The sequence below is a fragment of the Hyposmocoma kahamanoa genome, unplaced genomic scaffold (assembly GCF_003589595.1).
Source record: "Hyposmocoma kahamanoa isolate Upper Pololo Valley unplaced genomic scaffold, ASM358959v1 93, whole genome shotgun sequence".
NCBI classification, from domain to species: Eukaryota; Metazoa; Arthropoda; class Insecta; order Lepidoptera; family Cosmopterigidae; genus Hyposmocoma; species Hyposmocoma kahamanoa.
Genome location: NW_020654810.1, coordinates 8,583,418 through 8,606,245, shown reverse-complemented (window position 1 = coordinate 8,606,245; position 22,828 = coordinate 8,583,418). Strand labels below are relative to the sequence as shown.

The 22,828-nt window shown below is 40.4% G+C and overlaps 1 protein-coding gene across 2 annotated transcripts in view; it reads left to right on the top strand.

Annotated features, from left to right (window-relative positions):
- LOC113237325 overlaps positions 1-22,828 on the top strand; it is a 116,585-nt gene that overhangs the window by 78,147 nt on the left and 15,610 nt on the right. The window contains exons 61-105 of one of the 2 annotated variants that reach the window (XM_026473737.1): positions 28-339; positions 450-782; positions 1,090-1,695; positions 1,806-2,432; positions 2,533-2,847; positions 2,920-3,246; positions 3,328-3,627; positions 3,718-4,023; positions 4,099-4,734; positions 4,822-5,136; positions 5,243-5,569; positions 5,650-5,943; positions 6,027-6,329; positions 6,422-7,054; positions 7,282-7,599; positions 7,677-8,000; positions 8,089-8,391; positions 8,472-8,780; positions 8,888-9,514; positions 9,601-9,915; positions 9,991-10,320; positions 10,418-10,717; positions 10,791-11,096; positions 11,183-11,818; positions 11,903-12,532; positions 12,666-12,974; positions 13,077-14,006; positions 14,122-14,436; positions 14,516-14,848; positions 14,922-15,221; positions 15,312-15,617; positions 15,698-16,330; positions 16,413-16,721; positions 16,801-17,136; positions 17,682-17,981; positions 18,080-18,382; positions 18,466-18,783; positions 18,881-19,201; positions 19,327-19,629; positions 19,702-20,031; positions 20,266-20,568; positions 20,689-21,000; positions 21,082-21,723; positions 21,801-22,433; positions 22,513-22,815. In XM_026473737.1, coding sequence (XP_026329522.1) covers positions 28-339; positions 450-782; positions 1,090-1,695; positions 1,806-2,432; positions 2,533-2,847; positions 2,920-3,246; positions 3,328-3,627; positions 3,718-4,023; positions 4,099-4,734; positions 4,822-5,136; positions 5,243-5,569; positions 5,650-5,943; positions 6,027-6,329; positions 6,422-7,054; positions 7,282-7,599; positions 7,677-8,000; positions 8,089-8,391; positions 8,472-8,780; positions 8,888-9,514; positions 9,601-9,915; positions 9,991-10,320; positions 10,418-10,717; positions 10,791-11,096; positions 11,183-11,818; positions 11,903-12,532; positions 12,666-12,974; positions 13,077-14,006; positions 14,122-14,436; positions 14,516-14,848; positions 14,922-15,221; positions 15,312-15,617; positions 15,698-16,330; positions 16,413-16,721; positions 16,801-17,136; positions 17,682-17,981; positions 18,080-18,382; positions 18,466-18,783; positions 18,881-19,201; positions 19,327-19,629; positions 19,702-20,031; positions 20,266-20,568; positions 20,689-21,000; positions 21,082-21,723; positions 21,801-22,433; positions 22,513-22,815 — 17,871 coding nt within the window. Of the gene's footprint in view, positions 1-27; positions 340-449; positions 783-1,089; positions 1,696-1,805; positions 2,433-2,532; positions 2,848-2,919; positions 3,247-3,327; positions 3,628-3,717; positions 4,024-4,098; positions 4,735-4,821; positions 5,137-5,242; positions 5,570-5,649; positions 5,944-6,023; positions 6,330-6,421; positions 7,055-7,281; positions 7,600-7,676; positions 8,001-8,088; positions 8,392-8,471; positions 8,781-8,887; positions 9,515-9,600; positions 9,916-9,990; positions 10,321-10,417; positions 10,718-10,790; positions 11,097-11,182; positions 11,819-11,902; positions 12,533-12,665; positions 12,975-13,076; positions 14,007-14,121; positions 14,437-14,515; positions 14,849-14,921; positions 15,222-15,311; positions 15,618-15,697; positions 16,331-16,412; positions 16,722-16,800; positions 17,137-17,681; positions 17,982-18,079; positions 18,383-18,465; positions 18,784-18,880; positions 19,202-19,326; positions 19,630-19,701; positions 20,032-20,265; positions 20,569-20,688; positions 21,001-21,081; positions 21,724-21,800; positions 22,434-22,512; positions 22,816-22,828 lie in introns of both variants that reach the window. The other variant, XM_026473736.1, reaches the window with a different exon arrangement.

Genomic DNA, 22,828 nt, shown 5'->3' with positions numbered 1-22,828 from the left:
AAATCGAACCACTTTTAAAATTTTCAGCTGTGATTATGGAAGTAAATCCCTGCACCCCATCGCCATGTGGCGCAAACAGTCAGTGTAAAGAAGTAAACGAACAAGCAGTATGCTCGTGCTTACCAAGTTTCGTCGGTTCACCGCCCAGCTGTCGACCTGAATGTGTTGTAAGCTCTGAATGCCCTTCTAACTTAGCATGTGTGAACCAAAAGTGCGCAGACTCTTGCATTGGTACTTGTGGGGAAAATGCGAACTGTAATGTGATTAATCACAGTCCAATATGTGTCTGTAAGCAAGGTTTAACTGGAAATCCATTTACAAGATGTTATCCAATGATGGGTAAGTTTACAAATGTTTATAAAAATGTGAAAGATAATATATGTTCTTGTAAACAAAATAAACCACTCCCAAATTCGTTTGTTAATTATCTTGTTTTTCTGTTATTTCAGTATCGCAACCACCAGATAATTCATTACCCTCTGATCCCTGTTCACTGTCTCCTTGTGGTGTATACGCCGACTGTCGCAATATAGGAAACTCACCGTCTTGTGCCTGCAGACCAGGTTATATTGGAACTCCACCAAATTGCAGGCCTGAATGTACTATAAATGCAGAATGTCCCAGTAACCAAGCTTGTATAAATGAAAAATGTCGAGACCCATGTCCAGGTGCCTGTGGTGTAAATGCTCAATGTACGGTGTTTAACCATGTAGCTCAATGTGGATGCCTTGAGCGATATACTGGAGATCCTTTTACAAGATGTAGTCTAATGAAAGAAGACGGTAAATAAAAATAATATATTATAGCTTACAAAATTATATCACAAGCAATTGATCGATTCCAATTGTTACAGCGAATTTTTAGAGTAATATTAATTTTATTGAATATCACGATGTGTTACTACCATGATATTCAATTATTTTTGTGAAATTACTCCACTAATTTGTTATATAATTATTAATACAAAGATTGTACACAAAGAAAAATTCTTTTGATTCGGCTGGACACGAACCAGAGATCTCTTCATACCGGGGCTGTCGCTCTTCCAACTGATTGTTAGTGTTTCATTTCTTTTTCGGCTTCTTTCAGATGTCTATGAACCGGATCCGTGTAATCCTTCACCCTGTGGTGCTAATGCCGACTGTGATAATGGAATTTGTAAATGCTTGCCAGAATACCAAGGTGACCCTTACTTTGGTTGCAGACCTGAATGCTTAATGAGCTCAGATTGCCCACAAAACAAAGCTTGCGTTAGAAACAAATGTGTGGATCCTTGTGTTAGTTCATGCGGAAGAGAAGCTATATGTAATGTATTTAACCACATACCAATGTGCACTTGTCGACAAGGCTATACTGGAAACGCTTTCCTGGAATGCAGACCAATACCAATAAACGAAAATATAAATCCTTGCAATCCTTCGCCATGCGGACCTAACAGTCAGTGCCGAGAAACTAACGGTCAAGCAATCTGTACCTGTTTATCTGGCTATATCGGAGCGCCGCCTACATGCAGACCGGAATGTGTTCAAAGCGCAGAGTGCGCTCTAAATCGAGCGTGTTCTAATCAACGTTGCATAGATCCTTGCAAAGGAAATTGTGGTACAGCAGCCCAATGCCAAGTTATAAATCACAATCCAATTTGTTCATGTCCATCTGGCTTTACTGGCGATCCTTTCAGTAGATGCGTCATAGAAGGTAATTTTAATTTCATAATGGCATGTACATCATTATTTGGTGATTATCCGTTTATTAAATACATAGGCGGATTACTAGTATTATTTTTAAAATATTTTGCTCTTTTTCAGATATAGAACCACCGCCTTATGTAAATCCTTGCACACCTTCACCATGTGGGCCTAACTCCCTATGTAAAGAAATCGGCAGCCAACCATCGTGTGCTTGTTTAGACACATACATAGGAAGCCCCCCAAACTGTCGTCCGGAATGTATAGCTAATTCAGAATGTCCTAATCATTTAGCGTGCGTAAATAGTAAATGCAAAGATCCGTGCATTGGGATGTGTGGCGCTAGTGCTGAATGTAGGGTAGTTAGCCATTCTCCGCAATGTTTGTGCCAACCTGGTTATACTGGAGATGCATTTATTGGGTGTAGAATAATGGACGTACCTCTTACGCCTTGTTCTCCATCACCTTGTGGTACTAATGCTTTATGTAGAGAACAAAACGGGGCAGGCTCGTGTGTCTGCTTACAAGACTATATCGGCAACCCATACGAAGGCTGCCGCCCCGAGTGTACAGTGAACTCAGATTGTGCAGTAAACTTAGCGTGCATACAAAATAAATGTCAAAATCCTTGCACAAATATTTGTGGACAGAACGCCATTTGCAATGTTATAAATCATACACCCAAATGTGAATGTTTACCAGGACTAACAGGAAGCCCATACCAAAACTGTTATGAGCCTCAATTAGGTAAGTAAAAGGAATGGATGTATTTTTTTATTACTATTCGCAATAAACGCGAAGGCCTGGTTACGACAACTGATATAATTAATATTTTTTCTGCATATAGATGTACCTGTAGTACATAGAGATCCCTGTGTTCCTTCGCCATGTGGACCAAATAGCATTTGCAAAGTTTCAAACGGACAAGCAGTTTGTACATGTCAGTCAGAATTTATTGGAACGCCGCCGTCATGTAGACCTGAGTGCATCGTAAGCTCTGAGTGCAGTCAACAACAAGCATGCATTCGTTCGAAATGTAGAAACCCTTGTGAAGGTGTATGCGGGCAAAACGCAGAATGCAAAGTTATAAATCACAGTCCTATCTGCACGTGCAAACAGAGCTATAGTGGTGATCCATTTAGCAGATGTTACAACATACCGGGTAATTATATATTTTACAAGTTGCTATAATTAATGTACTTTTAAATCTAATGGAACGTACTTTATATTGCAGTGGCCGATGTAGTAGCTGTACCAACGAATCCATGTCTGCCCTCTCCATGTGGGCCGTTTTCACAATGCCGCGACTTGAATGGTTCACCGTCATGTTCATGTTTGCCGCAATACACCGGAAGTCCTCCAAATTGTCGTCCTGAATGTACCATTAATTCTGACTGCTCGTCGGACAAGGCTTGCATTAACGAAAGATGTACCGATCCTTGCCCGGGTTCGTGCGGCATAAATGCAGAATGTAGAGTGCAGACTCACGTAGCTATTTGTACATGCATAACAGGCTATAAAGGAGATCCTTTTACAAGTTGCTCTATTATTCCTGACATAGGTAATCTAGTCTTGTTTCTACTTCGTTCTTTAAACTACTCTACTATACTTGAAAGCATAAAAGCAATGACTTTATTTTCAGAACCACAAGCCACAGATCCTTGCAATCCATCCCCATGTGGTCCAAATGCAAACTGTAACAACGGTGTTTGCACTTGTTTGCCCGAGTACCACGGTGATCCATACTTTGGTTGTCGTCCCGAATGCTCACTTAGTTCTGATTGTCCTCTTGATAAGGCATGTGTTAGGAACCGATGCGTAAATCCTTGCATTAACTCATGTGGCACAAATGCGAACTGTGAAGTTGTAACACACATGGCTGTTTGTACATGTCCTCCAAGAACTACTGGCAACGCATTTGTACAATGTAGTCCCGTTAAAGGTAATTGCGATACTACAAATTTTTTAGTTATAATATGTAACTAATTTTCATTCTAAATAGGTAATAAATTATTTTATAATCATATTTAAGATGTCGTTTCAACAACTCCATGCCAGCCGAATCCTTGTGGATCAAATAGTCAGTGCAAAGATTTCAACGGCCAAGCCGTATGTTCGTGTCTTCTTGGATATCGAGGCGCACCACCATCATGTCGACCTGAATGTGTATTAAGTTCCGATTGTTCTCTCGACAAAGCATGCAATAATCAAAAATGTGTAAACCCATGCCAAGGAACCTGCGGTGTACAAGCTAGATGTCAAGTGATCAATCACAATCCAATATGCATGTGTCCCTCGGGTTACACGGGCGATCCTTTCACAAGATGCGCTCCAATCCGTAAGTTTAACATAATTTTTATTATATCCTTTTATATGCAGGACATCTAAAATCTTATGAGACATCTCATTGCAGCGGCTGCTACGCCACCAGTACCGGTACATCCATGTCAACCGTCTCCATGTGGCCCCAATTCCATTTGTCAACCAACAGATGGAGAAATCCCGTCATGTCAATGCATGACTGAATTCATTGGATCACCGCCAAATTGCCGACCTGAGTGCGTAGCTAACAGTGAATGCGCCCCACAAATGGCTTGTATAAATAGGAAATGTCAAAACCCTTGTCTTCAAACATGTGGTTTAAATGCAGAATGTAGAGTCGTTAGTCACACACCAACATGCTTATGCCCAGAAGGCTACACAGGAGATGCTTCCGTTCAATGTACTCAAATTTCAATATTTTCTGAGCCAACGTCCCCTTGTACCCCATCACCTTGCGGAGCAAACGCTGAGTGCAGAGAACAATCAGGAGCAGGTGCCTGCATATGTATAAAAGGTTATTTTGGAAACCCTTATGAAAGCTGCCATCCAGAGTGTCTAGTAAACTCAGATTGTCCAAGCAACAAAGCTTGCACAAGAAACAAGTGCATCGATCCTTGCCCAGGCACTTGTGCAGCCAACGCTGATTGTCAAGTAGTTTATCATTCTCCACAATGCACTTGCCAACAAGGATATACGGGTGATCCTTTCACACAGTGTACAATAGCACGTAAGTTTTTGCTTATATCTGACTATTAAATATAAACGGTTTTAAAATTGTAAAATTGCAAGTATTATAATATTCTGACATTTTTAGCACAAACCGACGTAGTTACAAATCCATGTCAGCCATCACCTTGTGGCTCCAACAGCCAATGTCGAATTACCAACGGGCAGAGTGTTTGTTCCTGTTTACCAGAGTACCAAGGTTCACCACCGAATTGCAGACCTGAATGTGTTGTAAGCGCAGAATGCCCGGCTGATAAATCTTGTAAAAACCAAAAATGTGTGTCACCGTGCCCTGGTCCTTGTGGTCAAAATGCAGATTGTCGAGTAATCAACCACAGTCCCATATGTACTTGTCTAAACCGGTACACCGGAGATCCTTTCTCTAGGTGCTATGTTCTTGCAGGTAATTACCATAAATACAACAGAGTTGACAATTTATTTTACAACAATTAAAAAATATATATTATGAATATTTCAAACAATATTTTAAAACTGTAATTAAATTTCAGTGCCATCATTACCGCCATCAGTTACCGACCCATGTGTGCCGTCACCTTGTGGTCCAAGCGCAATATGTAGAAACATTCAAGATCTCCCATCATGCTCATGTCTACCAGAGTTCGAAGGCAGTCCGCCGAATTGTAGACCTGAGTGTACCATTAATGAAGATTGCTCTAGTAATTTAGCATGTATCAATAAAAAATGTAGGGATCCTTGTCCTGGTTCCTGTGGAATTAACGCTAATTGTCAAGTATTTAAACATGTGGCTATATGTTCTTGTATCGAAGGATTCACAGGTAATGCGTTTACACAATGCAGCCTTCTTCCTCCTAAAGGTAAGTAATAGGAGATGTATTCAATTTATTAAATACCTGTATATGTTCAGAGTTACACAATTTATCTTGCTTGATTTTAGTCGAAGACGATCCTTGCAATCCTTCACCATGTGGATCGAATGCTCAATGTTTCAAAGGACAATGTACATGTTTGCCTGAATTCCAAGGAGATCCGTATTCTGGCTGTCGTCCAGAATGTGTCATGAGTTCGGACTGTGATCGCACGAAAGCATGTATCGGTAACAAATGCAAAGACCCGTGTCCTGGAGTTTGTGCGTCTACAGCTATTTGCAGTGTTGTGAATCATATACCGATGTGTAGTTGTCCTGAGCGGATGACTGGTAACGCATTTATTGAATGCCACCCCGTTTTAGGTAAATGAATAAACTTTTAAAATGGTTAAAAAGTAAATTTTTGTGGTGCAGGAATTAAAAAAAAAATGTCATCTTTTCAGAAGCCGTTACTACAAATCCATGCCAGCCATCTCCTTGCGGTCCTAACAGCCAGTGTAGAGAAGTTAATGGACAGGCAGTTTGCTCATGTGCTCCGAATTATATGGGCTCTCCACCATCCTGTCGTCCTGAGTGCACTATAAGTGCAGAATGTCCATTGAGTCAAGCTTGTAGCAACCAACGATGTGTTAACCCGTGCATAGGTTCATGTGGTGTAAACGCGGAATGCAAAGTAGTTAACCATAATCCTATTTGTACTTGTCCAGTATTTTATTCTGGCGACCCATTCTCAAGATGCTTCAGGCTTCGTAAGTATTGATTATAATGTAATGTTATGCAATGTCAATCAGACGAGGAATGCTTTATTTTAAAAGATCATTAACTTGATGTAACTTTTTAGCTGACAAGTTGCCAACACCCGTGAACCCATGCATACCATCACCATGTGGACCGAACTCTATATGCCGTGAAGTAAATGAAGTACCAACCTGCACTTGTCAAGATGGCTACCATGGCCAACCACCTTACTGCAGGCCTGAATGTACCAGCAATGAAGAGTGTTCCATACATTTGTCCTGTATCAACACGAAATGCAAAAATCCTTGTGAAGGTTCCTGTGGAGCAAATGCAGAATGCAAAGTCGTTAGCCATTCTCCTATTTGTTCATGTTCATACGGCTATACTGGCGATCCATTCACTGGATGCATACAAACACCTTTTCACATAGAGCCACCATCCAACCCTTGTTCGCCATCTCCTTGTGGTGCGAATGCAGTGTGCAGAGAGAAGAATAATGCTGGATCCTGCAGCTGTCTAGATACCTACATTGGAAACCCGTACGAAGGTTGCAGACCAGAATGTGTTGTGAACACAGATTGTCCGTCAAATAGAGCTTGTGTTAATAATAAATGCGCTGATCCCTGTCCTGGCACCTGTGGATCTAATGCAGAATGTCAAGTAGTTAGTCACGTACCATTGTGCACATGCATAACGGGTTATACCGGTGATCCATTCAGATATTGTGTATATCAAGGTTAGTATAGTGACTGTTTACGTCGGCAGATTTCAAGTATTTACAATGTACATCGAGTTAAGTTTTCGCGATTGCTATACATTGCAAAACAAATAATTTTCTCGCATCAAAATTATAGTATACTACGTATCTTTGTTTAAAACAAACAATGTTTCGGGCTCATTACAGGTCACATGGTTACGATAGTTTCATTTGCGATATTTACAATTCAATTATTTTAATTTTAGAATCACCACCAGCTGCTCCCAGTGACGCATGTTATCCATCACCATGTGGGCCAAATAGTCAATGTAGGGCACTTAACGGTCAAGCGGTGTGCTCTTGTTTAGCTGAATATGTAGGATCCCCGCCCAACTGCCGACCAGAATGTGTAGTAAGCTCAGAGTGTCCGCATGATTTGGCATGTCTTAACAACAAATGCCAAAATCCGTGCCCTAAGCCATGTGGTATTAACGCTCTTTGCAAAGTCATTAACCACAATCCTATTTGCTCCTGTCAATCATCATTTACTGGAGATCCTTTCACCGTATGCAGTCGTATTCAATGTAAGTAAAGAAAAAACGATTTTTGGGAATCCAAGATTTATATTACCGTTTAACATTAATTCTAATATTCATTTCAGATGAACCACAACCTGAAGTAATGAATCCGTGCTTGCCTTCACCATGTGGGCCCAATGCCGAATGTCGAGACATTGGCAACAGCCCGTCTTGCTCATGTCTTCTTAATTACATAGGAAACCCACCTAATTGCCGACCAGAATGCACTATCCACTCTGACTGTGCAAGCAATAAAGCCTGTATGAATTACAAATGCCAAGATCCTTGTCCAGGTTCCTGTGGTTTGTATGCCACTTGCTCTGTTTTGAATCATATACCAATTTGTACATGTATTGAAGGATATGTCGGTGACCCATTCACTAGCTGCAGACCAAAACCTTTAGAAGGTAATTTAGTTCTATATAATTGTTTTAATTTTTACAGTTGTATTATTGTAATGTCTCTTGATTAATAAAAATATTGTGTTGTTTTAAGTGGAACCAGTGTTGATGGATGAATGTACAAACGTGCGATGTGGTCCAAATGCAGAATGTATCAATGGCCAGTGTCAATGTTTGCCAGAGTACCACGGTGATCCTTATTTCAATTGCCGCCCCGAATGTGTGCTCAGTACTGACTGTGATCAAAATAAAGCATGCGTTCGAAGAAAATGTGTTGATCCTTGCGTCGGCGCATGTGGACAAAACGCCATTTGTCAAGTTGTTAATCACATCCCTATGTGCAGTTGCGTTCAAGGATTTTCTGGAAATGCATTTGTTGTATGCAACACAGTTAAAGGTACTATTTAAATACTTTATTAGCTTACTATTACGTATGCTCAGTTAACCACTTACTCAATTACATATCTTATTTTACAGCACCAACATATGAGAATCCTTGTAACACAGCAGTATGTGGACCTAATAGTCAATGTCGAGTAATGAATAATCAAGCCGTATGTTCATGTCTACCAACATATCTAGGAATACCACCGGCTTGTAGACCAGAATGTGTAGTAAATTCAGAATGCCCACAGAATCAAGCTTGTATGCAGCAAAAATGTGTTAATCCCTGTATTGGTGCATGTGGTGTTAGAGCTATTTGTGACGTATTCAATCATAACCCAATTTGTACTTGTCCTCTTGCACATTCCGGTAATCCATTTACAGAATGTACTTTTATAGCAAGTAAGTGTATTATACTTCTGTTTGTAGTTCTTAAATCTAGCTGTGTTATTTTGGTATGTATTATTCATTAAGTACTATGTCTTACATGGGTATACTAATTATTTCAGATGCACCACCAATAGAGGTCAATCCTTGCCAACCTTCACCTTGTGGACCAAACTCGATTTGCAGGGATGTAAATGGTAGTCCCTCATGCAGTTGTATCCCAGAATACAAAGGACAGCCACCGTACTGTAAACCTGAGTGTATAAGCAACAGTGAATGCGCGCCGCAATTAGCTTGCGTCAACCAAAAATGTTCAGATCCGTGTATTAGAGCGTGTGGCGCAAATGCTGAGTGTAAAGTTGTGAGTCACTCAGCTATGTGCATATGTGCTCAAGGTTTCGTTGGAGATCCATTCACACAATGTACACTTCAAACTCCTACTGAAATTCTAACGCCGTGTTCGCCATCGCCTTGTGGGCCGAACGCTGTATGCCGAGAACAAAACAAAGTTGGAGCGTGTATTTGCAATGAAGGTTACTTTGGAAATCCTTATGAAGGCTGTCGGCCAGAATGTGTCTCTAATTCGGATTGCCCTGGAAATAGAGCTTGTATAGGAAATAAATGTCAAGATCCTTGTCCAGGAACGTGTGGAATAAATGCTGAATGTACTGCAATCAATCACGTTCCAACTTGCACTTGTATTGTCGGCTACACTGGTGATGCATATCGACGATGCAGTCATATACCCCGTAAGTAAAGCACTACTCGAGTACATAACGTTTTCTAATGTCGATTTGTTTTGGACAACAGTATTTTATATATATTTTTGTTTCAGTTCAGATAAATACACCTATAAACGTTTGTAATCCAAGTCCTTGTGGTCCCAATAGTCAATGTCGAAACGTAAATAATCAGGCAGTGTGTAGTTGCTTACCGGACTATATGGGACAGCCCCCGTCGTGCAAGCCTGAATGTCTCCTAAACTCTGATTGTCCTGTAGACAAAGCTTGCATGAATAAAAAGTGTGTGAAGCCCTGTCCTGGTCCTTGTGGTCAGAATGCAGAATGTAGAGTATTCAATCATAATCCCATATGCAGTTGTACGACTGGCTTCACCGGAGATCCTTTCACAAGATGCTATTCTAAGCCAGGTAAATAAAACTATTACACTTATTTCGCCTTTCTATGTCAATGACGGACAAGATATCAATGAAGTATTCTTTCAGTGATACAACCACAATTAGATGAAACAAGAGACCCGTGCATACCTTCTCCTTGTGGCATGAACTCAATATGTCGAAATGTAGGCGATCAAGCCTCCTGTTCTTGTTCTCCTGGTTACCTTGGAAGTCCACCAAATTGTCGTCCGGAATGTATCACCAATCAAGACTGTATAAGCTCACTTGCGTGTATAAATGAAAAATGCAAAGATCCATGCCCAGGTTCTTGCGGTTTAAACGCACGTTGCTCAGTCTTCAATCACGTTGCTGTTTGTACCTGCCTTGAAGGGTACACAGGCGATCCCTTCACATCGTGTGTTTTAAAACCGCAATTAGGTATGTCGCATATTTTGGTTTAAAGATTTACTTTGATTTACAATAAAAATTATATACCTAGGTAAGTTTACTATATTTTACTTATTATTGCTTCCAGATCCAGTTCCTATAGATTTGTGTAATCCATCACCATGTGGGTCTAACGCAGAGTGTAACAATGGACAATGTACGTGTTTGCCTGAGTATCACGGAGATCCATTCATAGGTTGTCGGCCCGAGTGTACCTTAAGTTCAGATTGTCAAAGAGATCAAATTTGTGTCAGGAAGAAATGTGTTAACCCATGTCCCAGTACTTGCGGCGCCAATGCAATCTGTGAAGTTGTTAATCACATACCTATGTGCAGTTGTCCTGCTGGTTATACTGGCAATTCTTTCGTATCTTGCAATGTTTTACAAGGTAAATATTTAATTTAAATTATTGTAGTACAAAGTTACAACTTTAAAATTACATCTAATTTTTCACTTTCCAGAACCAATACTATCGAATCCATGCAACCCGAGTCCCTGTGGACCAAACAGTCAATGTCGTGAAATTAATAATGTAGCAGTATGTTCGTGCTTACCAAACTACTCCGGAAACCCACCAACTTGCAGACCCGAATGTACCACAAGTGCAGAATGTCCACTAACGAAAGCTTGTAACAATTATAAATGTATCAATCCTTGCAAAGGAGCCTGTGGCGTTAGTTCCTTGTGCGAGGTTGTAAATCACAATCCAATTTGCTCATGTCCAAATGGATTTATTGGAGATCCGTTTAGTAGATGCATTGCGAAACGTAAGTTGTCTATTTCCTTATCCTATTATGACGACGTAATAATGTAGTTTATTTTATAAACGATGTACAATATTGATAAATTTCAGCTCTTGCACTACCACCTCAAATAAACCCATGCGTGCCATCACCTTGTGGACCAAACTCTATTTGTAAAACAATCAATGACTCTCCATCTTGTTCGTGTATGTCAGAGTTCTACGGAGCACCTCCAAATTGTCGACCCGAATGCACGAGTAACAGCGAATGCCTGAATCATATGGCTTGCATAAACAATAAATGTGGTGATCCATGTGTTGGAGCTTGTGGGTCCGCTGCGCAATGCCGAGTAGTCAGTCATACACCAAACTGTGTGTGCCCACCAGGTTACATAGGAGATCCATTCGTATCATGTTCCTTGCAGCAGTTCACACTTACTGAAAAACCCACACCCTGTACGCCTTCACCATGTGGGAGCAATGCTATCTGCAAAGAGCGTAACAAAGTGGGGTCGTGCATATGTTCCCCTGGATACTTTGGAAATCCTTATGAGGGTTGTCGTCCTGAATGTACAGTTAATACTGACTGTCCCTCTAATAGAATTTGTCAACAAAACAAATGTCAAGACCCTTGCCCAGGTACCTGCGCGATTAATGCACAATGCCAAACCGTTAACCATGCACCAATCTGTACATGCTTCCAAGGATATACTGGAAATCCATTCCATAATTGCAAACTTATACAACGTAAGTATAGATATAGCTGCTGATACATATTTTTAATAGTATGTTTTATGTGATAGTATATTTTATTTTAACTTGTTTTTTCAGAAGAAGAATTACCAAAAGACCCGTGTCTCCCATCGCCTTGTGGTCCAAACAGCGCCTGCAGAGTAGTTAATGATCAAGCTGTTTGCAGCTGTTTGCCAGAATTCAGAGGTTCGCCTCCTAATTGTAGGCCCGAATGTATTATTAGTGCTGAATGTCCGCAAAATAGAGCATGTGTAGCACAGAAATGTATCGACCCATGTGCTGGACAGTGCGGACAAAATGCTAAATGTTACGTAATTAATCACAGTCCAATATGTTCCTGCATGGAAAAATATACAGGCGATCCTTTCAGCCGATGTACTCTTATGACATCTCCAGTTCTTGCTGAACCGCCACAAAATCCATGTGTACCTTCTCCTTGTGGACCTTTTAGTCAATGCAGAGATATTGGCGAAGTACCATCATGCACTTGTCTACCTAACTATATAGGAGCGCCACCGAATTGCCGTCCGGAGTGCACGATTAACGCAGATTGTTCTAGCAACCAAGCGTGTATTAATCAAAAATGTGATGACCCCTGTCCTGGATCTTGCGGTATAAACGCACAGTGTATTGTTAAAAATCATACGCCAATTTGCACATGTTTTGATAACTACGTAGGAGATGCTTTCACAGAATGTAAATTCCAAGGTAATTTGCAAGAATATTAATAATTACTTAATACTGTTTAATATTATTATTACTTAATGTTATTTAATATAAAAATAGGATATAAAATAGGATATACCATAATTTATTTTATATTATATGATTTTATTTACAGAACCACCGCAAGATATTGATCCTTGCAATCCATCACCATGTGGAGCAAACGCTGTATGCAGTAATAATGGCGAATGTACTTGCCTTCCTGAATATCAAGGAGATCCGTATTTTGAATGTCGACCTGAATGTGTTCTTAGTTCTGACTGTCCTCATGACAAAGCTTGTCACCGCCACAAATGTGTAAACCCATGCAACAGCGGTGTATGTGCACCTAATGCAATTTGTGAAGTTATACTTCACGTTCCTATGTGTAGATGTCCAGAACGCATGACAGGAAACGCTTTCATTCAATGCTCCGTTCTTGAAGGTATGATACAATTATAGATAATTTTGTACTATCCAAACAATGTCAAATATATTCTATTAGGTGCATTTAGGCGTTTATTTATAAAATTGTATAATTTCACAGTTGAAAAACCCCAAACATGTCAACCGAGCCCATGTGGACCAAATAGTCAATGTCGTGACGTCAATGGACAGGCTGTATGTTCCTGTTTGCCCGACTTTATTGGCAGTCCTCCATCATGTAGACCCGAATGCATTGTCAGCACTGATTGTTTACCAAATCAAGCTTGCAGCAATAGAAAATGTGTAAACCCTTGTCAAGGAACTTGTGGGGTGGGAGCAAAATGTCAAGTTATCAACCACAACCCAATCTGTTCTTGCCCGCCATCAAATACAGGCAATCCTTTCGTGAGATGCCTTATTTACAATTTTACTCCTGAACCAGTAAATCCTTGCACACCTTCACCATGTGGACCAAATTCAGTATGTAAAGAAATTTCTGGATCACCATCTTGTTCATGCCTAAGTGGATTTGTAGGATCTCCACCGTATTGCAAACCAGAGTGTATTAGTAACTCAGAATGTCCAACGCATAAAGCGTGTATAAACCAAAAATGTACAGATCCGTGTGTAGGCGGAGCTTGTGGAGTAAATGCAGTGTGTCATGTTATAAGCCATTCACCTGTATGTACATGCATGGCAGAGTACACAGGAAATCCTTTTATTGAATGCCACGGAGTAGAAATTTTACAAGAGGCAACACCTTGTCAACCATCACCATGCGGCTCTAATGCTATTTGTAAAGAATTCAATGGCGCTGGATCATGCACATGCTTACCTGAATATTTCGGTAATCCATACGAAGGGTGTAGACCGGAATGTACAATTAACACCGACTGTCCTTCTAACAAAGCATGTTTGCGAAACAAATGCCAAGATCCTTGTCCAGGTGCTTGTGCACCAAATGCCGTATGCCAGGTGGTTTCCCACGCACCTTCTTGTATTTGTGAAAGAGGTTATACTGGCGATCCATTCCGCTACTGTACACCAGAGCGTGAGTATCTGTAATTTTAATATACGACTTAATAAAATTCTTGTTTTGTTCCTATAATCCAAATTAACACTTAAACATTGTGTGGAGTATTACCTTTTTACTATTTTGTTTACAGAAAATTTAGAAGTACCTGTCGACGGTTGTCAACCATCGCCTTGTGGCCCGAATAGCCGGTGTCAAGAAGTAAACAAACAAGCCGTGTGCTCTTGTATGCCGAATTACATTGGGTCTCCGCCTGGTTGTCATCCAGAATGTGTAGTAAGCTCAGAGTGCCCAAGAGATAAGGCGTGTATAAACCAAAAATGTGAAAATCCATGTGTTGAAGCATGTGGACTAAATGCTGAATGTAGAGTTATAAATCATAGTCCAATTTGCCAGTGTCGACTACATTACACGGGAGATCCATTTACTCGTTGCAACCCTATTCCTCGTAAGTAAAATTACACATAAAATAAAAATAGACAAAAAAAATCACTAATTGTTACTCAAACACATTTTTTTTTCTTTAGCACCGGTAGCAAATTCTGAATTGGAACCATACAGAAACCCTTGTGTACCATCACCATGTGGACCGAACTCAATATGTCGAGAAATTGGAAATGTACCATCTTGCACTTGCATGCCTAGTTATATTGGAAGCCCACCAAGTTGTCGACCAGAGTGCTCTATCAACACTGACTGTCCATCTTCACAAGCTTGCATTCAGCAAAAATGTCGAGATCCTTGTCCTGGTTCTTGCGGTATTGGTGCCCTATGTTCCATATCTCATCACACGCCCATATGTACTTGCCCAGATGGATACATTGGGGATGCATTTACTGTCTGTAACCCCAAACCTCCAGGTAGGTGTTTTTTTACAAAAATTTCTTAAAATTTGAAGTATTATTTTTCTTATAACATTTGTAACTTTTATAGTGTTTGATGAACTCGACAAATGTAACCCATCACCATGTGGTGCAAACGCAATCTGTAGAGATGGTAATTGTTACTGCAACGAAGAGCATCAAGGCGATCCTTATGTTGGCTGCCGACCGGAATGCGTTTTGAATACGGACTGTCCAAGAAACAAAGCGTGTGTTAAAAATAAGTGTGTTGACCCATGTCTCGGAACTTGCGCTGCCAATGCTATTTGTGATGTAATCAATCACATTCCTATGTGCAGCTGTCCTCAAGGAATGACTGGTAACGCTTTCTACAACTGTGACCGCATTCAAGGTAAGATAACGTTAATATTGTTTCTCTATGTATGGACTACCTGTATGTACCTATTTTTGCAATCCATAACACACCTATATAATCTTACAGCGCCAATCGTAACAAACCCTTGCCTTCCATCGCCATGTGGACCGAACAGTCAATGTCGTGAAGTAAATGGTCAAGCTGTATGTACCTGTGTATCGGGATATAGAGGCAGCCCTCCGCTATGTCGACCAGAGTGCGTCGTTAGTTCTGATTGCCCATTAAACCGAGCGTGTAGTAATCAAAAGTGTATCAATCCATGTGAAGGATCTTGCGGCACTGGAGCAAAATGCGATGTTGTGAAACATAACCCCATTTGTACTTGTCCACCTCAATACACCGGAGATCCATTCGTTAGATGTGTACCATATAGTAAGTGGTTTTCTTTTCACACTTCATTTGTCAACAGAGTCAAATAAAGTAGTAAATAATAAAATTATTATTTATTTTAGGACCACCGGTTTCTGATGTCTCACCTTGTACTCCATCTCCATGTGGACCAAATTCTATTTGTAAAGAAATTTCGGATTTACCATCTTGCACATGTATGCCAAATTTCTTTGGATCACCACCATATTGTAAACCCGAATGCACCAGTAATAGTGAATGTCCATCTAACCAGGCTTGCATCAACCAAAAGTGTAAAGATCCGTGTATCAATGTATGCGGTCTTAACGCTCAGTGCAAAACAATAAGCCATTCTCCAATGTGCTTCTGTGATACCGGATATATAGGAGATCCTTTCTCATTGTGCACACTGCAGCAAGACCCTATTCAAGAAAAACCTACACCATGTGAACCATCTCCGTGTGGCGCAAATGCTGTCTGTAAAGAGCAAAACCTAGCTGGCTCGTGCTCTTGCTTGCCTGAATACATAGGAAATCCTTATGAGGGATGTCGTCCAGAATGTACTATAAATACGGATTGCGCACCAAATAAGGCCTGTATACGGAACAAATGTCAAGACCCTTGTCCTGGAGCATGCGGCTCTTTAGCTAGTTGCAACGTAGTAGCCCATTTACCGTCATGCTCTTGTCCTCCTGGATATACTGGAGATCCGTACAGAAGATGTGACGTTCAGCAAGGTAAGGACCCAAACATAAACCAGAGTGGACATAATAGAAAAGGTGTTTAAAGTTTGTAATAACACAATTATCCCATTTTTAGATCCTGTACCTGACATCACAACACCATGCGTGCCAAATCCATGTGGTCCAAATAGCATGTGTCGTCCAGTAAACGGTCAAAGCGTATGTTCCTGCATGCCTAACTACATCGGATCTCCGCCAGGATGTCGGCCTGAATGCACAATAAGCTCTGAATGCGCTGCAAATAAAGCATGCTTGAATCACAAATGTATAGATCCATGTCCAGGTCACTGTGGAACCAACGCAAATTGTAGAGTGGTTAATCATAGTCCAATGTGCTCTTGTAGCTCTGGTTTCACCGGGGATCCATTTACTCGCTGCTATGCAAGTACGTAATATCACTTTATTTATCTGCATGAAAAAAAAGCTAGTAGCATTTATTAAATAATGTATAACGTCTATTGTAGTTGCCGTACAAAGTATACCAGAACCGTACAAAAATCCATGCATACCAAATCCCTGTGGCGATAACTCGATATGCCGTGATATTAATGGAGCGCCATCATGCACTTGTTTGCCGAATTATCTTGGCCTCCCGCCAAATTGCAAACCTGAGTGCGCCATTAACCAAGATTGTCCACCGAATAAAGCCTGCATGAATATGAAGTGTAGGGATCCCTGTCCTGGAAGCTGTGGACAAAGTGCAGAATGTACAGTGTTTAATCATTCGCCGGCCTGTACCTGCTCTCAAGGATTCACAGGAGATCCCTTCACAAGATGTGTTGTAATTGAACCAATCAAAGGTAAGATTTTAAAACATTATTAAAATACTGCCGCAAACAGACTACACGATAGCCATAAAGTACTTACTAGAATATTGAGTCTTCTAAAGATATTTTCTATTGAAATAAGTATACCTTACAATATTATTATTAACAATTTAAAATTTAAAGAACTAAATTCAATTTAATATTTATTTTATTTCATAAGTAAGCAAATTACACACATACACTACAAATCCTCACACTGATTGAACACTATATATTATTCATTTATAAAGCAGATTCTCCTAAGATGAATGAGTAAGAAACTCTAGAGGTTGATCTTCATAAATAGACATTTATTTTGTACTTAAAATAATTATTTACTTCCAATATCATAAATCCTCAGCTTAATCGCGTGGTTCATTATGTTTTGAGATGGGTTAGAGCTAATTATGAAGTCACTTAACCCGTAAAAACAAGCGCAAGAGCGCAAGTGATTGCGACATGAAGTGTAAAGCATTCTAAACAAAATATTATGTGTTCCTCAAAATAGTTAAACAATAATCTTACATCTTTATTTACAGATGAAACACCAAAAGATCCATGTAACCCATCGCCATGTGGTTTCAACGCTGAATGCAGAGACGGAATATGTACTTGTATTATTGAATATCACGGGGATCCTTACATTGGGTGTAACCCAGAATGTGTGACCAATACAGACTGTCCGATGGACAAAGCATGCATTAGAAATAAGTGCACTAATCCATGTCCTGGAATATGTGCTATAAACGCAATATGTAATGTTTACAATCACATCCCCATGTGCTCTTGTCCCGAAGGAATGTCTGGGAACGCTTTTGTTGAATGTCATCAATTTGATGGTAAGCTTTCACTACATGTGACATGAAATAACTAGTAAGATGTATTATTATGACTGTTGACGTAACGCGTGCAATTATATAACCATTTTATTTTACAGTGGTGCAAACACAACCCTGCAGTCCAAGTCCATGTGGACCGAACAGTCAATGCAGACCCATTAATAATCAAGCCGTATGCTCTTGTCTGCCAACATTTATTGGAACCCCGCCGTCCTGCCGACCGGAGTGTACTATCAGCGCTGAATGTCCACTAAACGAAGCTTGCAACAACCATAAATGTATTAACCCGTGCTTGGGTTCTTGCGGCGTTGGAGCTAAATGTGAAGTTATTAATCATAATCCGATCTGCTCTTGTCCGCCTCAATATACCGGAGACCCATTCGCACGCTGTAGTCCCATAGGTAAATATTACCAAATCGATTTAAGTTCCAAGGTAATAATAGTCAGAACCGACTTATTCACATCTGATATTATTGCATTACAGTTGCGACGCCACTACCACCAGTCGATCCTTGTACACCATCACCTTGTGGCCCGTACTCAATTTGCAAGGTAATTGGCGAATCACCGTCCTGCACATGTCAATCGGACCACATTGGTGCTCCGCCCAACTGTCGACCAGAGTGTGTCAGCAACTCTGAGTGTCCAAGCAACATGGCGTGTGTTAACCAAAGATGCAAAGACCCGTGTCCAGGAAGTTGTGGCTATAATGCCGACTGCAAAATAATCAGTCACGCTCTAGTATGTTCTTGTCCATTTGGGCAAACAGGAGATCCTTTGGTGTCATGCAGTCCAGTTGAAGGTAACGAATTCACCACTTTAGTTATTACTAAATTATTATTACTAATCATTTTTAGCTCCCGGTAATATTGTTTACTTTTACCCTGTTTTTTGGGCAGACACAAGCATCGAGTACGATTCGCCATGTGACCCATCACCTTGTGGACTCAACGCCATATGTACAGAGAGAAACGGTGCCGGATCTTGCAAATGTGCTGAATCATTTGTGGGTAACCCATATGAAGGATGCCGACCCGAGTGTGTAATAAGCACTGACTGTCCGCCTATGTTAGCTTGCATACAAAACAAATGCAAAGATCCATGCCCAGGAGTTTGTGCCCGCAACGGAATTTGTCAAGTAGTCAATCATTTACCTTCGTGTTATTGTCCACCGGGACTCACGGGAAATGCTTACTCTTATTGTTCAGAAGTTATTCAAGGTAAGCAATTCCACAATTACGCTATTAAAAATACATTACTAATAAAGTAGTTAAAAATTAACCAAAATTAGTATAAGTAGTTACTTAGTAAAGACCGTTTCACAATTTTAAGATTTAATTTTCAGATGTTGAAAAACCAACACCATGTACGCCATCGCCTTGTGGTCCAAATAGTCAATGCCGAGAGGTGAACTCACAAGCTGTATGCACTTGCCAAAATGAATTCATAGGGACTCCTCCCAACTGTAGACCCGAATGTACAATCAATAGCGAATGTGCCAGTAACAAAGCATGCGTGAATCGCAAATGCGTTGATCCATGTGTCAACCAATGTGCAAGAAATGCGAACTGCAGAGTCATTGCTCACAGTCCAATTTGTACGTGCAAGGACAGATTTACTGGAGATTCATTTGTCAATTGTGTGCCAAGTAAGTATACTAAATATTAGTTATTATGCATATTTATTTGTGATATAACTATTTTTTTATTTTTTTTTTCAGTTCCTGTTGCGATTCCACCGTCTACTCCAATAAATCCTTGCATACCATCACCTTGTGGACCCAATTCGCAATGTCAAGAATTCGGTGGCACGGCTCGTTGTACTTGCCTTTCAAATTATATTGGCTCACCACCTCAATGCAGGCCAGAGTGTACAATAAATTCGGAATGCACAGCAACATTAGCTTGTATCAACAATAAATGTACTGATCCATGTCCTGGAGCGTGCGGAAATAATGCACAGTGCATCGTTAATAATCATTTGCCAATTTGCTCTTGTATTGTTGGCTACACTGGCGATCCGTTTACCAGCTGTCGTCTTCTACCACAAGGTAATAAATAGTTTTGTTTCTTTTCACATTTGATATATCTGTCAAATAGCTTCCAGAATGTAAAGTTGTAAGTCACACACCAATATGTCTCTGTCCCAACGGTTACACTGGCGATGCATTCCTGCAATGTAACATCACAGTAGCAGCCACAGTGGTAGAACGTCCAACACCTTGTGTACCATCATCATGTGAGCTTCCAGTTTTGTGTTATTAATTCTTACTTTTTGGTTTTAGACATTGAGACACCGATAAATCCTTGTTCACCGTCACCTTGCGGTGCTAATGCTATATGCCAGAACGGTGCTTGCTCATGTATACCTGAATACCACGGAGACCCCTATTTAGGATGTCAACCGGAATGTGTACTTAATTCGGATTGTCCACGAAACAAAGCTTGTATAAGAAACAAATGTGGTGATCCCTGTAAGGGCACCTGTGGCGCTGAAGCTATTTGTGAGGTTATCAATCATATACCAATGTGTTCTTGTCCACCAGGATACACAGGATCACCTTTCCTTTATTGTACAAAAGTTTTAGGTAACTACTGAAGAACTTGTTTATTATTTTATGAATTTGACGACATATAACTTTTTTATTCTTTCGTTTTTTTGTGTTGTGTATTAAGTCTCTCAATAATTTTATGTGTATTATTTACAGAATCACCTCCAGAACCAATCAATTTATGTATACCATCACCGTGTGGACCATACAGCCAATGTAGAGAATTAAATGGACATGCCGTGTGTGTCTGTGTACAAGGTTTTATTGGCAATCCACCCAACTGCCGGCCGGAATGTACAGTGAGCTCCGATTGCAACCTGAATCAGGCTTGCTCAAACCAGAAATGTATTGACCCATGTCCAGGGGCTTGCGGACGAAATGCTCAATGCATTGTTGTCAATCATAACCCAGTCTGCACATGTTTATCAGGATACTCTGGCGACCCATTCACTACTTGTCAATTAATTCGTAAGTACTGCCCTTTAACATACAATTTTCAGCTGCGTTGTTCTGCACATACCACTAAATAAATATCATTTTCCATTGTAGCTGCATCTCCACCAGTTAAAGTAAACCCTTGCCTACCATCTCCATGTGGACCAAATTCACATTGCATAGAAAACGGCGATAACGCTCAATGCAGTTGCTTGCCGGACTTCATTGGATCACCGCCCAATTGTCGACCTGAATGTACCAGCAATTCTGAATGTGCAATGGACAAGGCATGCATAAACAAAAAATGTAAAGACCCATGCCCTGGTTCTTGCGGCCTAAACGCTGAATGTAAAGTTGTAAGTCATACACCGATATGTCTATGTCCCAACGGTTACACTGGCGATGCATTCCTGCAATGTAACATCAAAGTAGAAGCCACAATGTTAGAACGCCCAACACCTTGTGTACCATCACCATGTGGAACTAACGCAGAATGCAGGGAGCAAAATAGTGTTGGTTCATGTACCTGCTTGCCTGGTTATTTTGGAAATCCTTACGATTATTGTAAACCAGAGTGCTTAGTGAATTCAGACTGTCCTTCAAACATGGCTTGTAATCAAAACAAATGCCGCGATCCTTGCCCAGGTACATGTGGTATAAATGCACAATGTAACGTAATCAATAATGTGGCAACCTGTAACTGCCTCGATCAATATTATGGTGATCCGTACAGGATTTGTACTTTCAAACCTCAATGTAAGTAATATTAATAAAATAATTATCAAAATTTACTTTCACATTTGTGGATTTTTAATATATTTTACTTTTTTCAGCTGATATTACTGATCCTTGCCAACCATCACCTTGTGGACCTAACAGCCAATGTAGATCTCAGAATGGGTTAGCCATTTGCACTTGTCAAGTAGGTTATCAGGGATCTCCGCCTATGTGTCGTCCAGAATGTACCACCAGCTCTGAATGTGCAATGGACAAAGCGTGTGAAAACCAGAAATGCATTTCGCCATGTCCAAAGGCTTGCGGCGTGAACACAATTTGCAGAGTTATTAAACATAGTCCTATTTGCACATGTAAACAAGGATACAGTGGAGATCCATTTACTAATTGCTATGTAATGCCAGAACCATTACCTGTATTATCAGAACCTACAAACCCTTGCCTTCCATCACCTTGTGGACTGAATGCACAGTGTCGAGACGTTGGTGGGATACCATCATGTTCTTGTATGATTGGGTTCTTCGGTTTCCCACCCAATTGCAAACCAGAATGTGTGGTAAATACTGACTGCAGTAACGACAAAGCCTGTATGAATATGAAGTGTCAAAATCCTTGCCAAGGATCTTGTGGTATAAGTGCAATTTGTAACGTGATCAACCACGTGCCGGTTTGCACATGTCCCACAGACTACACTGGTGATCCATTCGTCATGTGTACAGTAAAACCAAAAGGTGTGTACTATAATTCAATTCACATAATTAAAATTTTGAATAACGAATTCATTGCATAAACGACTTATTGTTGTTTCAGAACCACCACTTGCGACTGACCCGTGCAATCCATCACCATGTGGGCCTAATGCTGAATGTAACAACGGTGTATGCACTTGCTTACCTGAATATCATGGTGATCCATATTTCGAATGTCGACCTGAATGTGTACTGAGCACGGATTGTCCCTTGGATAAAGCTTGTCTTCGTTTCAAATGTACGAATCCTTGTCAAGGCATGTGTGGAACAAACGCAGAGTGCAATGTGTACAACCACGTTGCTATTTGCAGCTGTCCCGATGGCATGACTGGCGATGCATTTACGCAATGCAGAATAGTTGAACGTAAGTTAAATAT